Source organism: Lagopus muta, chromosome 10, assembly GCF_023343835.1.
Source record: "Lagopus muta isolate bLagMut1 chromosome 10, bLagMut1 primary, whole genome shotgun sequence".
In the NCBI taxonomy this organism is placed as follows: Eukaryota; Metazoa; Chordata; class Aves; order Galliformes; family Phasianidae; genus Lagopus; species Lagopus muta.
This window is the reverse complement of record NC_064442.1, coordinates 12765630-12780442: the sequence shown is the minus strand read 5'-3', so window position 1 is coordinate 12780442 and position 14813 is coordinate 12765630. Positions and strand designations below refer to the sequence as shown.

The 14813-nt window shown below is 34.4% G+C and overlaps 1 protein-coding gene across 9 annotated transcripts in view; it reads left to right on the top strand.

Annotated features, from left to right (window-relative positions):
* Window positions 1–13827, top strand: part of ZNF280D (zinc finger protein 280D) — a 46327-nt gene extending 32500 nt beyond the window's left edge. For 5 of the 9 annotated variants that reach the window (XM_048956493.1, XM_048956489.1, XM_048956492.1 and 2 more), the window contains one exon: window positions 10396–13827. In XM_048956493.1, coding sequence (XP_048812450.1) covers window positions 10396–11029 — 634 coding nt within the window. In that variant the 3' untranslated portion in view covers window positions 11030–13827. Of the gene's footprint in view, window positions 1–3442; window positions 3489–10395 lie in introns of all 9 variants that reach the window. The other 4 variants (XM_048956496.1, XR_007379158.1, XM_048956494.1 and 1 more) reach the window with 4 other exon arrangements.
* The last annotated feature ends 986 nt before the right edge of the window (window positions 13828–14813 follow it).

The window sequence follows — 14813 nt, the reverse complement described above, 5'->3', positions numbered from 1 at the left end:
TAGCAAAACAGTTTATGTAGAAACAAGTTGTATCGTGGCATCCTATTTCCATTTACATGAAGTATGGAGAAGTTACTTAAGTGAAAAACTTGCACTATAAAAACAGTACTAAATCATGTAGATAAACCTGCATGACTCATGCTTTACTATCCCTGATAGTCCTGATTGCTACCAGCTTACATGAATAATGCAGCATATTGGACTATGTCTGCAAAGACAAAGCGTGAGCGTCTGGCAAGAAAGTGAAAGTTTTAGACTTTAAGAGAAGTGAAAATATTTGTGACTCCTCAACTTTGTATGTAATTACACTTATTTATTCGTAATTATAGTAAGTTAATTTGTAGCTGTATCCATTGCTAACCTATCTTACAAGTGAGAAACTGGAGACTGTATCAAGAAAGATGAATGTTACCATCTTTCCTTTTTCATTCATTCATTACCAGTGTTAAATACGTTAGCATGGAAGTACCTTTTTCTTCTGACTATTCATTCACCTGTACCACACCATAGTAACATTTCTTCAAAGTGAATTTTTTTGCATGGAGCGGTAAAAGGAAATTGAGCTTTACTGAATCCCTTACCCTGTTTAAAGTTATTTAAAGTATTTTATACTAAGAAGTCTATGGGTTTTGTTTTTAGCTATTTAAATATACCCCAAAACAACAAAAACCAAGATGAAGGCTCCTTCTATTCTTTGGTTGCAAACAACTTGTTCATAGTTCTTGGATATGGTTGAGCTGAGTAGCTGGAAAGTACCTTAAGCCAGTCAGTTCTGGCTTAAGATGTTAGCTGGAGCTAATTGTCCTAGAAGAGGTTATTTCTGGTTAGGAATGGTCAGAAAATGGATGTTTGGTGAAAGATTCCAGCTGTTTTCAGTACTGCTTAACCTAAATATGGTATGGGAGCGACTGTGTGGCTGTAGGGGTGACCTGGCAGATCCTTGGGAAGAGTTATTCATGATTTAAGCTGTGTGTATACACAAATGTATATACATTCCTTAATGTGAAGGCAAGCAAAGCTGTGACTGAATGAATTTCAGAAATAAGTCATCTGTGTTTGGACATCTAAATGTTTGCTTCTTTTGTTGACTCCAGATCTGTGTTCCATTAGCCCAACATGACTCGTTGTGTAGCAGACGAAGTTTCAGATCAACCTGAATTCCAATTTAAAGTATCTAAAGGAATGCTCTTAATAATCCAGCTTTTATTCTGTAATCGAAGCCTGAGTCTCTTTGGTTTTGTGGCCAGTACTTCCTATTAAGTATGTCAGTCTGAAAATTCTTCTTCAGCTGTTACATTTTGTCTGAATTTTTATTTGATGGAAGATTGGCAATTAAGGGTTGCTTTTCACTGTTCTTAACTGGAAATTTATGTACAGTAAAGAATCTTTTGGGAGCTGTAGAAAGATTGCAAAATTGTGGACCAACAGGCTGTATTTACTAAAGAAGATCACAATTTTTGTGTTGTTTTCATAAGATGATGTGCAGAAGTACTGTAGATCCAGTTACATAAGAAAGTAATTTGCCTGCGTTGCTTTTTGAACATGTGAGTTGGAACTCTTTGGAAACTGAACTACTGGATCCAAAGATTTAAGGTTTCTTAGCATAAAAGTCAGGAACGTAGCATCATGGAGTGACTGTCTTCTCTGGTTTTTGCTAATTATGAATTAGAGCTGCGTTCAAAAACCTATTCTGAAATAGAAACAAGGTTGAGAATATCAGTAATCCAAGTTGAACTGTATTAACCAAGAGGTGGTTATAACAAAACCTTATCTTGTTTGCTTTCAAAACACTATAATCTATCCTGTATGTTTTTAAGATATTTAAAACAATAAACGGGTATTGGATTCAGATCATAGCTGGTGAATTTTTATGACAAAGCTTAGGTTTATTAATTCAACAACAACGTTTTATCCTTCAGTGTCTGATTTGTCTAGGTTGTTTTGCCCTTTCCAGAGTAATTACTGATTGGTTTTGGGCAAATGCGATTTTGAATGGATTTGTTTAAACTCTTGTATAGAAATGATTAAAACAGTGAAGTTAACCTAAATATCTTGTGCTGCATTATCTTCTACTGATATTGCTACTCATGATTAAACATTTCAAAGTATTTTAAATCCCTAACCCCGAAAAAGTGTTATCATTTGATTTACCCTGACACTTTTTCTTCCTGTTACCTAGGTGAGCATTGCAACCGTGGTGAAATACCAGTTATAAAACATACGTATATATTTTCCTAGTTACCTCTGCCATGGTTTGTTCCAAATTAAGGTGTAATAATAAAACATAAATAGCTGTTTACCTGCTACAGCATTAATGTTACTAGAAGGTGTACATGATATGCTGGAAGGGTGGGCTAAAGTTCTTAAAAATAAAAATTCTTGAAAGGGCCTGCTTTTAGCACCATTTTAAAAATTAATTTAGGAAAACAGATGTGGGTGCATACCAACCTAGTATTAGTGTACTTTTTCATAAAATTGAATTTGAAGCTGTTTCTTTTGTCAAGTGTGTTGTACTCTGCAGACAGCCATTAAGGCTCAGTAAGATCATGAATCATTTAATTTATGATTAATAACATAATTCAAGTAATAACAGACAGTGCCATACTCCAGCAGAATTAATTTGCTTTTAATGCAGCATCAACAAAGAAGATACAGATGTAAGCAATTTTAAGGTATTTGTGCAGGTTTTTTTATAGGACACTTTTGAAAGCTTAGCTTTTATATTAGAACAAGGGTTGTTAGCCTGGTTAAGATAGTTCTTGCTATCTCTACAATAGCATTTTCTTTTCCAAATACAGAAAATCAATGTTAGTGATATTGTGATAAGCTGTTTAATTAATGTGGTTTGAAAAGTCAATAGATCTTAATAATTTATAACTCATCTAATGCACTGACTGTGTTTTGAAGGAAGCATCTCCTCCAAGCTGTAGTTGGAGGTCAGTTGCAGTGTTTTACAGTTGCCCTCAAGTAAACCACAACTTTGTCCCGAGGAATTGGGTGATGGTAGATATTTAAAATAAATATATGCTGTTGACCAGAGTATGGTTTTATGATCTCAGCAGATTTGTAATTTCAGGTCTTAAATACTTGAATCGTTATTTAAAAGGCCTTTATGGTAAGGGAACTATTCTTCTTGTAGTGCTAGAAGTACCAGTAGCAGTCTGAAGACTGATTGCTGTTTTTCATGAGATTAAATTGCTGGAACAGGTTACGCAGAAGCAATTTATATCACAGTTTCTGTACAACCAGTAACGTATTGTAGAATCCTTACATGTTCTCTTAGAACCCTGAAGTACATTTAAGCTCAAAATTAAGTATAGACTTTGAAAATTGATTTCAAATTACCAAGTTACTTTCTTAGTTGCTGTAAGTATCTTCATCTTTTGTCTCTGTTTTACTATACAGTATTGAAAATATTGAATCCTAATTCATTGTCCACTAGGTTAAAGACTGAAATCTCCATTAGAGTGAAAGAAGCTAAGTTGGAGGTAACGTCTTTTCTTCTCTCCACAAAATATAAAAAATATCTCTGAACTTCATAAATAATCTGAAGACATGATAGAGTTCTACTTTAAATATACATATCCTACTGTTTCAGTAGTTCAGAAGATACGCATAGTGCTAGGAAACAGCTTTCTGTGTTTTACTACTGCAGTGGTGGGACACTTTTATTAGGTCAGCCACGGAAACATTCCCAGTTGGTAGTCAGTCTGGCTGGTTGATTTGTAGGTCAGAAGCCAAGGAAGGAATGGTTTGGTTGTCTTACATATGTATCTTCATCTTCAGGGAACCTCAAAATCGACTTCAGATACAACCTGAGATTTGGCTATGGACTGATTTCAAACTCTTCTTTACTTATTTTATTTGTGTTGTTTTTAAAGATGAAAATCTTTGGAAATGCCTCATGAGGACTGAATGGCTTTCTTGCTAAGCATATGTGCTATTTGTGTAGCAATCTGACAGGCCTGTCTGTCTTCATTCAGTTGTGTTAAAGGTGAAAGGATTATGAAGCATAAACAGCAGAATCTTTTCTGTCCATAAATCCTATTACCACTTTAGGCATATTTGGGTTTTTTTGTTTCTTTTACTTTTCCTTTTTTCATGCTTTAGAATGTTTAGAATGCATTTCCTACAGTTTCAGTGGGGGGCCAGCTGTGTAAGAATTAGAAAAGACCTGGAATTTCTATATTTTGCTTCACAAAATGTTGTTTCATAATTTTGATTTTCATTTAAAATACAACAAAAAGAAAAGAACAAAACCAGAGCCCTTATGACTGGAGAAGGTGAATACAGACAAAATAGCTACGTTGGTTTTAGCTCTCAGTTGTTACTTGGAGTATAAGCAAGACTTGTCAGAACTGTGAGTTGCTTTTCACTGTGGTTTGGGCCACATCAAAGCTCTGGTTACTGGGTGCTGAACAACCAAAAATTAAAATGGTCGAATTCAATTGTTTAAAAACATAGCATATGAGATCTAGAGAGATAAGACAAGAAATCTTCCATTCCATATAGTTCCTCTGTTCAGTGGGGAAGGCTCAATGAGACCTGAGGAACATGATGGGTAGAAAAGAAGGTTCTGTAGTAGATCAGAGTAGATGCATACTTCACAGAATGTGGAGGTGGAGACATGAATTTGGAAGTGTTTCTTGTCATGGATTTTATGTCTATGGGAATAGCACGACAGAAATACAGCAAAGTGTGATAGAAATATAGCAGGGGCTCTTTTAGAAGATAGCATAAGCTTAGCCTGACCATACACCTTCAGGATATTTGCTGCATGATTTGGTCTCACTGAAGCAAAATATACCACCTCTGTGGAGACAAATATTAACAATATATAATACTGTTGATGCGGGTTTAAAATATCTTAAGAGTTTGTAATACAAGTGGTTGAGGTGCTTATTTCTGTGTAAAAACCTCTTTTATTGTAAAACCAGAATTTACTTATTTGGACAGAAACTAGGTTTCTTAATTTTTTTTTTAAGCACGTATAGTTTTCTTAATAAGAGTAAGATAATATATGGACGAAATGCCCTGTGATATATGAGAAGCTCTTAGAAGACTGCTTTGACAATTTTTCCACTGGCAATTAAAAAAAAATAATAATTACTTTTTCTACTCTTCTTTAAAAAGAAAAATAAAAAAAATCTGATCATGTTGTTCAGAGTTCAAAAATTACTTCCTTGGGTGGATGCATTACAATAGATTCAGGCTTGTCCTGTGATGAGCTTTCTGCTGAGAATCTTCTTTATAATTAACTTAAAGACATCTGTAGGGCTAAAACACTGTAATGCTTTAGTGTGCTAACCTCAGTTTTCTCTTTCTTGTTTTTCTGTTGGTGTTTTAGCAAAACAGATTTGTCAAATTAGTTGTTCTGGGTTTTTTGTTTGTTTGCTTTTACCTTCCAAATAAAATGCTGTCAGGACATAGTTATGAGATCCTATTCAGTAAGGGGTATTTACAATTGCATACATGAAAAAGGCTACAAGGATTGCTTTAAAGCTGTGTTGTTTTTTTCCCTTAAATTGCAAGATTTTGCTAACATCTGTATCCCAGATACTGTAACCCAGTCTCTGCTTCTTAGTAGATGTATGGGATGTCAGTGTGAATTTGTCTCTGCAACTTTATTGTAATCAACTGGTCATGGATAAAAAATAAAACATCCTTAATTATTACAGAAAATTTCAAGACCTAGTTTACCTGAAGGAAAAACAGAAACACCAACATATGAAAGAAAATACAATAATTAGCTGCATCTTGGAGTTCAGTTACATAAAATAATACATGCTGTTATTTCTCAGGTAGTTGAATATTTTAATTAGTGTTTTCATAATGTGTTTTTCTGCGACAAAAACTTTTGAGTGGCAGTCAAAATGTACTTAAAAAGACACAAAGAATTTAGGTTCTAATTGTCAAAACAGTGCTTAACTTACAAATAAGTCAAAGTTTCTGATAAATTGTACACAGTGTTAAAAAGATTTTTTTGTATTATTGTGTATGAATTAACAGCATCGAAAGGGAAAATGGGGAAGAATTATACATTGTATAGTAGTAAATGTTAGTCCTTGGGAATTCATTTTGTTTTGTAGCTGTTACAACTACAGATCTAAGGAAAATAATAATTGTGGGTTTTTAATGTTTGTCTAGGAAAGTAGCTCAAATTGTACATGGCTTTGGGCACATGTAAGTCTGTGGGCAGACTTAAATATATGTGTATGTATACATTATTACTCCAGATCCCATGGCCTAAAGTATCTTACTCCAATTAGTAGTCTTCAACAATTTTAATGCAAATTTAACCTTTAAAAGCTCAGTCAGAACACTGTTTCAGTCATTGTAAATACATTTGTAGTACTTCTTTTTAAAAAGTAAACTAAAAAGTAAATTAAAAAGCAGTTGTGTGCTTTCAGTTTCTCTTTATAAGTTATTTTTCTTCTTAGAAAAGGTTCTCCATTACCCTTCTTTAGTCGTATGCAGAGTACCAAATAATTAGAATTTTATTTTCACTTCTAATACTTAGGAATTGAGACTAAGTGGTTCAGGTATGAGAAGCTAACTCCATCTTTAAACTACGGGTAAATCATTATAATTGAATGCTATGTACTACATTTTCCTATCTTTACATTTAATTAGGTAAAATTAACATCAGTATATGCACCTGCTCTTTGTTTCCTGTTGATGAGATTCTTGAGGACTCTGTTAGAAGTTTGAACTCGTTAGGTGCCTTCATGAATCAGAGCTTCTAGTTCAGTTTCCTCAAAAAGAAATTTAGTTTGCACACACCAGAACAGTTCTGTAAACCAAACAAGTGTGTGGGAACAGTTAGGAATTTGCCTCAAGACTGCTGTTGGGTCGCACCAAAGTAAATGCAGCTATAGTACTGATTTTGTTACCTGTAAGTACAGTCCACAAACTGAGGGTCTTCATGTGCATACCTTGCAGCTATTGTGTATGCAGATACGTAAATGTCACCTGAAGCTGTGTGGTTTCTTTTCTTGCTGGTTTTGTAGGGGCTTAATACGAAATAATAATGCTCTAAAGAACATTAAGTGAATGTCCATTGCAAAGGGCAACAAAGAAAACTTGAGCTAGTAGAGTTTAAAAACAAAACAAAAAACAATCAGAACCACCAAAACTGAAAAAGAGACAGAGCACAGCAAGTATGCAGAGCCGATCTTCCTTCAGCCTCACTTAATTCCCAGATCTTACATTTTCTATACAATAAGGAAAAATTCCTTTTAATTTCCAAGATTCTCTAGTTTGTGGTATTTGTATGCTTTCATTTAGTAGATTGAGTCTCTTGGACTCAAAATTGTCTTCTGCAAGTAGCCTTATTCAAAAGTTGGAGTTCATACAGACGGTACAGCGGCTGGTTCATTAATAGGTTCATTAATACAGCCCAGTTTTCACAGTCTGTAGCCATGGCTGGTGGCATGCTTTAGAAAATGAGTTTGTTATTTTATTAAACAATAGCCAGGTTTTATATTCTAACTTTTCACCAAAATCCTTGATGTTTTCATTTTCCACATCTCCTTGGTCTCTTTATTTTTTTCTACGCTCTTACACAGTACTGTCTGCATATAGACTGAAAGAGTCTTTCATTCCTAACATTACTTAGAAGTCTCTTTTCTCAGCTGCTGACTTACTATCAGAACGACTTTTTGAAATTCCATATGTCATGGGTTTCTTTTTTATTGAGGGGTTGAGTGTGTCACAACTACTGAGTTTTTGCTTATCAGCAGTTGTCAGCAGAGGTAAACTGTTCCATTGGAGGGTTGTTCAATGTGAAGGACCTTACTGATGTGTTCAGCAGTACTAGATCACTATTTTCTGTATATTTGTTGTTGTGGTGGTTATTGCCTTACATAAGCTGAGCAGTTTTATTTTTAAACTCTGTTTTATTGGTATAAGACATTGGGGAGTTTTTTCTTCTGCGTGAGAAATGAATGTAGAAAGTTTTTCTTCCTTCCCATTCCACAGTTCTTGCACTTCACCAAAAATGATTTGATAGCAAAGAGGGCTGGATTTGGTCGAAGTTGGGGTTTGAGTGTATGAAGATAAGGGGAGATTGTGATGGATTTCCATTTTATGTTAAAGTAGGTTTGTCCTTTAAGAGTTCCTTGGTGTGAATGGTGTGTGAATGTAATCCATCTGCAGTGCCCTGTGTGGAACCATTGTTGTCAGTGCTAACGAGGAATTAGTTATTGCTTTGTTTAAACCCATTTTTGCATACCTGTGTTCAAAAGTTGTCAAGTAAAGCGTATTATTTTGCTTGTTAACTTTCAACTTCAGTTCTCAAAGCTGCTTGTTGAAGAGTAGCAGCTAAAGGTAACATAAACGGTTTCATAGTTTATTGGATTTTCATATGAATGCAGTTCTAAGTATTTACTAGAATTTCTTTAGCTATACAGAGCCTTAGTATTTTTCTGGAATAGGTGAGGTAATTAGGAGCAGATGTGGTAAGGCTAATTATCATCTGTAGCTGCTGGGTAGTGAGCCTAGCTCCTGTGCTGGAACTTTGTCTCAAGTTTTTTCTGAATCATTACATTTTCTTTTTATTTCTAGTAGTTTGAGTTGGAGGAGAATAATTCATAATAATAATAATTCATAATAATTCAAATTAGAATAGAAAGAAATGTAAGTTGGGAAGTATTGTTTATTGTGTTAGCCTGATAAGTGAAAAAAGCATGCATACTTGTCTGTCAGTAGTAGCTAATTCAAGTTGTAATTTGGCAGATAAGTTTATCTCCTGAGTTAATAACTGATTATGAATGAAGAAATGGTGTCACAGTGAAATTATTATTATGACTATCTCAGTAGGCAGTAAGAGTTCACCATTTAAGATTCTTTGTAGTCTCTTACCCCATTCAAAATATTCCTGTGTCGTAAACCTAGGTAGGAAGTTGAATGTTCTGGAATTAGCTTCTTTGAGTGAAAGTAAAACTTAAACTTCTGAGTGTTTGTAGCTTGTAGCACCTGGGCTAGACTTTTGCTGTGCAGTTCAGTATCACTTAGCGTGTAGGCGAATGACATTAACTTTTAGTTTGAAAATATACTGTAAAAATATAATAGCAAGAATCTGATTATTTCCTGTTCCTTGAACTGTCCATTGCTTAGCAAGTGGGTTTAGCCAGAAATGGTTTCAAGCATATTTAAAACTATTTGAAAAAAGCACAGATGCTTTTTTGATGCATATAATACTTGATGATGCCATCTCTCTTGCATTTCTTATCTGCATATTACTGTTCAAATACTATTTGCAACTTTTAGACTCAAACATTAAACTGGGATATGTACTTGCTCCAAATTTCATTTCCTGTATAGAACTTTCATCTGAAATTCAGCTTGTTCTTCCATGCCCTCTGCCACCTTTCACTGTTTTGGGGTTTTTTTTTTTTTGGTCTATTTAACATCACCATTTAGGGCAGTTAGAGCTACTTGTCATTCTGAAGAATCTTGAGTGAGTTTCCAACTATGTTTTTACCAAGCCTAAATCTTCACAGCAAAAAAATGAGCTTCCTCATTGAAATGATGAGAGAAGCCTGATGTTCCTATAACAAATGAAGAGATATCAGAAGGCAGGGTTTTGTCTGTTGGCATATGAATGTGAGCAGTTTGCATACAGCATGTGACTGTTTTTGTCAGTAAAGGTGGCATCTGAAATACATAGTTGAATCTCTTTGGAGGATTCTCATCCCTCTCGCACTTCCCTTTCCTGATCACTTTACAAAACTGCATGTGGCTTTATTGAAATAATGCAAAATTAAACAATAACTATTTTGTATAGATTTTTTGTTGTGTTTTCTGTGTTACTATATAATAAGATTCTCATTTTTCCTTGCATGTATCAACACTGTTCTTTTATCTATCACCATGTGGTTTTACTCTGAAAAGTGACTAAAAATGCTCGTTCACCAATTTACTTGTTGAAATACTGCAAATTTCTAGTTGATGCTAAATTTTAGATTTGAATTAATTGTGGTTTCCAGCAGCTAGCTTTTTTCTTTCTTTACACGTGTTAGCAGTGCAGATTCAGTTTATCAGTACAAAAGTATGAACTGGCTTATTTTTCTTGCACATCATCAACAGAAGTTTTGATTAGTTGTGTCTGCATTTGCGTCAAAGAGCAGCTTAGTGCTGTATTTTTTAAAATTCCACATGAGAAGAAAGAAATAACCTTCATTTCTAGTGATGAAATGCAAGAATTAAAGAATACTAAAGCTGAATATATAAATGGGTAAGAAAAATGAATTTAAATTCACCCCGTCTTGCTGTGAAAACTTTTAAGAAATAACAAATAGGAAATCTGCAATGCCATTTGGCTGTTACTTTGCAGAGTATAGCCACTTGTTGCTTTATTACAACTTTTAGAAAAATAACATTTTGTTTTTTCAGCAAACAGGAGCTTGATTCTTCAGAGGAAACAAAAGAATGCAATAGAAACCAAAATGAAATTGCATCAGTTGAAAAGACTGAAGAAAATTCATCATTGTCAGATACAGAAAACGTTCCCAATTTGGAACTCCATGATAACAGCACGAAGAAATCTTTGCATGAGAAAGGAACATGTTGTGATTCAGATCATAATAAACAATTGGTAGGCGAGAAACAAAAATGTATTCATGGAGAAAGTGAGTTGAAAGCTTCCCAAAGATCAGATGATGTTGTCTTGACTGATCAGACTAAAGTGCAAAACTTGGATAAAATTACACTTTCAGCGATGAATGCAAAGGACTTAAAGCTAACTTTGGGTGAAGATGTTAGTTTTGAGCAGTTCTTGAGAAAAAGAAATGAACCCGAATCAGTTAGTTCAGACATGAGTGAACAAGGCAGTATTCATTTGGAGCCTTTGACTCCGTCAGAGGTACTAGAGCACGAAGCAACTGAAATTCTTCAGAAAGGTAATGTTGCACCTTCATCAAAGCAAGCTGAACAACTCTCTGAACAAACAGACAAGACTTCTCAAGAAGGCAGTCCCAGCAGAATGGAAACAACTGTAAACAAAACAGATGAAAATGAAGCAAGCTGAAATTACATTCATTTCCTTGTGTGTTATATATAATGATAGAAACACCATGGACCATTCCTGATGAGTGTGCTCATTGATGCTAATGGTTTGGGGGTTTTTTGAAAGGGAAATTTGGCATATGGAGATAAAATATGTATGCACAACTGAATCAAGTAAATTTAGAAAAGGTAATGTCTTTTTAAGTTTCTCTGCTATTTCTTCTCTCGTATGTAATGTAACTCGTATGAGTTGAAAGGAGGAAAAAAATCTATTTTTTGTATCTGGAATAGATAACTTGCTAGCAAAGAGAAGATTTTAAAAACTCTTTTAATGAAGTGGAACTTAGTATGAATTTAGTTCTAATGCTGAAATGAAGCACACTTGTAGCAATGGTTGTTGGTCTGCTGATAGCTGGGTAAACACAAGCTTTGAATTTGGTATCACATTCCTTTCTGTAAAAGCATGTAAACAATTTTATGAATCTATGCACCTCTGTACAGGTGTAATCCTGCCAGACTGTAGACTTGACTTAAACTTTCAGTGAAAGTGGAAATACTACAATAAAATATATATATTTGTGGGGTTTTCAGTATGCAGACTGTGCAGAAATACCAGACGTAATTGTAAAAAGTAGGACATACTGCTAAAAGTACTGTAGCTTTTAGGCTTTTACCATTGTTTTAAATATTCTTAGTGGTAGACCCATAGGAATGGTCTGTAAGGCAAACCAAAGTATGGTTTAATGTAAAAATTGTTTTAAGCAAGAAGGAGAACCCCAAACTGGAAGTACCAGCTGGCATGCATTCTGCCATTTAACAGCTGCTACTTGCTGACTCTTAGAAAAAAGGACACGAGAGCATATACTGTGGGAATGTACAGTTCAATTTCACAAGTTTTTGTAGTCTAAGTTATATTCAAAAAGATAGCTGCTGGTTTTTTTTTTTTTTATAGTTAGCAGTTAGGTGTAGAAATGAATATGACAGTAGCTTGCTCTTACAACTTCCTTGCTCCATTGGAAACATTCAGAATGTGCTTTTGACCTGGTTTTGTTTTTAATGTGTTAAATGTTTTGAACAGCTGTTAAAGCACTGCTGTAAATTATTCCTTTTTTGAGTAAATATTTGCAACAAAATTTTGTCTTTGTGAATAATTTCACTGCTCAGCTTGAAACTTTGGGCATAATATTCCCACCTTTTTATAAAAGATTAGGTAGCAGTTTGCAGGAACAGTTTCATTTCAAAATTTTCATTTTAAAATTGTGAATTTGATGCTTAAGTGATTTTTTTTTTTTTTTTTTTCTTTTTTGTTTTTAAGAATTAAATGAGCAAGTGCCTATGCATAAGAATATTTTTCTAGCTGTGTGTTGTGGTTAGATGTGCTGACTTTTCCAGATTACATGGAAATATTTTTCTGGACCATCAGCATGCAATTGAAGTTTGCTTTGTCCTTCTATGTTGTCTGGACTTGGCTTCTAAATGAGTCTAATCAGCAACAGCATTAACCTGTAGAGACCATTCTGATTGTTGTTGAGGCCTCTAAATAAACCACATCTCAAAATTGCTTAAGACTCTGAAGAGTCACATGAATTAAATTTTAAATTGCTCCTTAATTTTCATCCATGCAGGTGAAATCTATGCCTTTTTAAAAGAAAAGTGGAATGACTTATGTAGTCACAGCTCTTCTGCTTTAAGAATTCAAAAAATAAAAATAAAAACAGACAAAAAAAACTGAGAACAGTAAGTGGCAATATTCTTCTCTCCTTTAAAGTGATACTGAAATTGTTAATTTGAGGTGTTAATAACAAGTCTGTTGTCTTCATGCATGTAGACGTGACGGAATATAAAATACAGCATCCTAAGAAGGATAGTTCAGAGGAGTAAACCAGCTATGGAACCTCTTGTGTATGTTACTGAAGCAGCTCATGAGTGCATATAAACAAAGAGAAACCTATGATATTTTTAACCTGACGTTGATTTTACGTGCTAATTAAATATTTTGAAAAATTCATACGTGGTGTTGGCGAAGATTAACTTCAAGTGGAACCAGTTCTATGATACTTGCTTGTAACTTCCTCACATTTGACTTTTATGCAATTAAATTTTTAAAATATTTGCTATTTCAATGATATGAATTTGGACGAAAACATAGTTTGAATGCCCCATGCTTTTGAGAATATGTGGAAAATGAAACTGAGACTGGAAAAACCTGAGTATTTGACAAAAACATGTGAATTCTCAGACACTTAATATGTAGAGGGTTGTTCGTTTCAGTCTGTGTAGAGAATGCATATACATTACGAGAGTAATGTTAGGTCTAAAACCATCCAGATGTTGAACATCTGAAATAGCACCCCTTCCAAATGGAGCAAGAGAGTACTAGATAGTTTTTGTAGCAAGACCATCAGGCTGTTTAAACAGACCATTAAATTATATAATGAAAGCAGTGGTATGCTGTTTTTGTGAAGAACGAAAAATGTATTTGTTTTTCCTATCTGAAGAAATCTGTTATCTTAACGCTGCAGGAAATTGCATAATTATGAAAATGAATCCCTTTCCTGTATTCTGTTTGGTTCTTAGAGCAAAGCTGAATAGATGCTTTTGGCTTAAGTCAAAGATAATTTACACTGACTGCATTTGAGTTATTTGTGTGTAACTGCACATAACTTTTTTGTTTCTGTGTCGTGAAAGGTTTTTCTTATTTTGCAGCCATCATCAGTTCTTTCTCTGTGCCATCTTTCTCTTTGAACTTAGGAGAACATTTGAGCTCAAGTTTACATTGCCTTGCAAAAAAAAATTAAATTCAATTTAATTCTCGGTGTCCATATTGGAATATATGTTTCGCTTCTGCAGAGATTAACAATATTTACTTGAATTATAATTTCATATTGGATATGTAATTTACTATTTTTGAAAAAGATGCATGCCATGTGCACATTAGCTTTGTTTCTGTTCGGTTGAAAGCTACTGAAAATCAGTAGCTTATGGTCATTTGGTGCTTCCTCAAGTGCAGCGAATGCTTCAGTTTGTCTTGCACAGTTTGGGCAAAAAAATACTGCTTTTCGACTAATTTTAGAGGATTGTAGACAAATTCCTATTGTTTGGGGGGTTGGAGGTTCATGATCCTTGAGGTTACTTCCGACCCTGGCCGTTCTGTGATTCAGGGGGAGAAAGCGTTGCCAGAAGAACAGGCACAGAGTACCCAACAGCAGCAGGTTGTGAAGCTATTGGATGTGAGTCTATTCACTTTTTATGGCTGGATCTCCAGAGATGTTACAGGTTCTGTATATTTCAATCAACTGTTGTCACCAAAGTTAGAATTTTTAAGTATGGCCTTTGCATCTTTCATTGTGAAGGCTTTAAAAGGTGTAATACAACTGACGCTATTTGCTTGCATGAAACATGTTTATAGCAGTAAGCAAATTCTCAGTATTTGGTTTATTGCATATTGCAGCATCTTACTGCAGAAGTTACAGAAGGCTAATTCTAAATATGATTCTGAATTCAAATGTTATTTGCATAGGATTTCTAAAGATTAAAAACTTGTCTACAACCCTGTAAATGTTAATCTCTCACACTTTAATCTTTATTTACTTCATATATGAAATCTCATTACTACATAAATCTGAGACAGAATGGAGGGATGTGGAACGTAGCTTAAGTAATTAGGAAAATTTCAGGCCCAAAGGAAACTTCTAGTAAAAACTGAAGCTGGTGGAAGGATAGGAAGTCGTAACCATGCCGAACCGTTACTGCATGTGCGCAAATTTTGCTTTGCACAAACATGCTCACATTTATAGGCAACTATA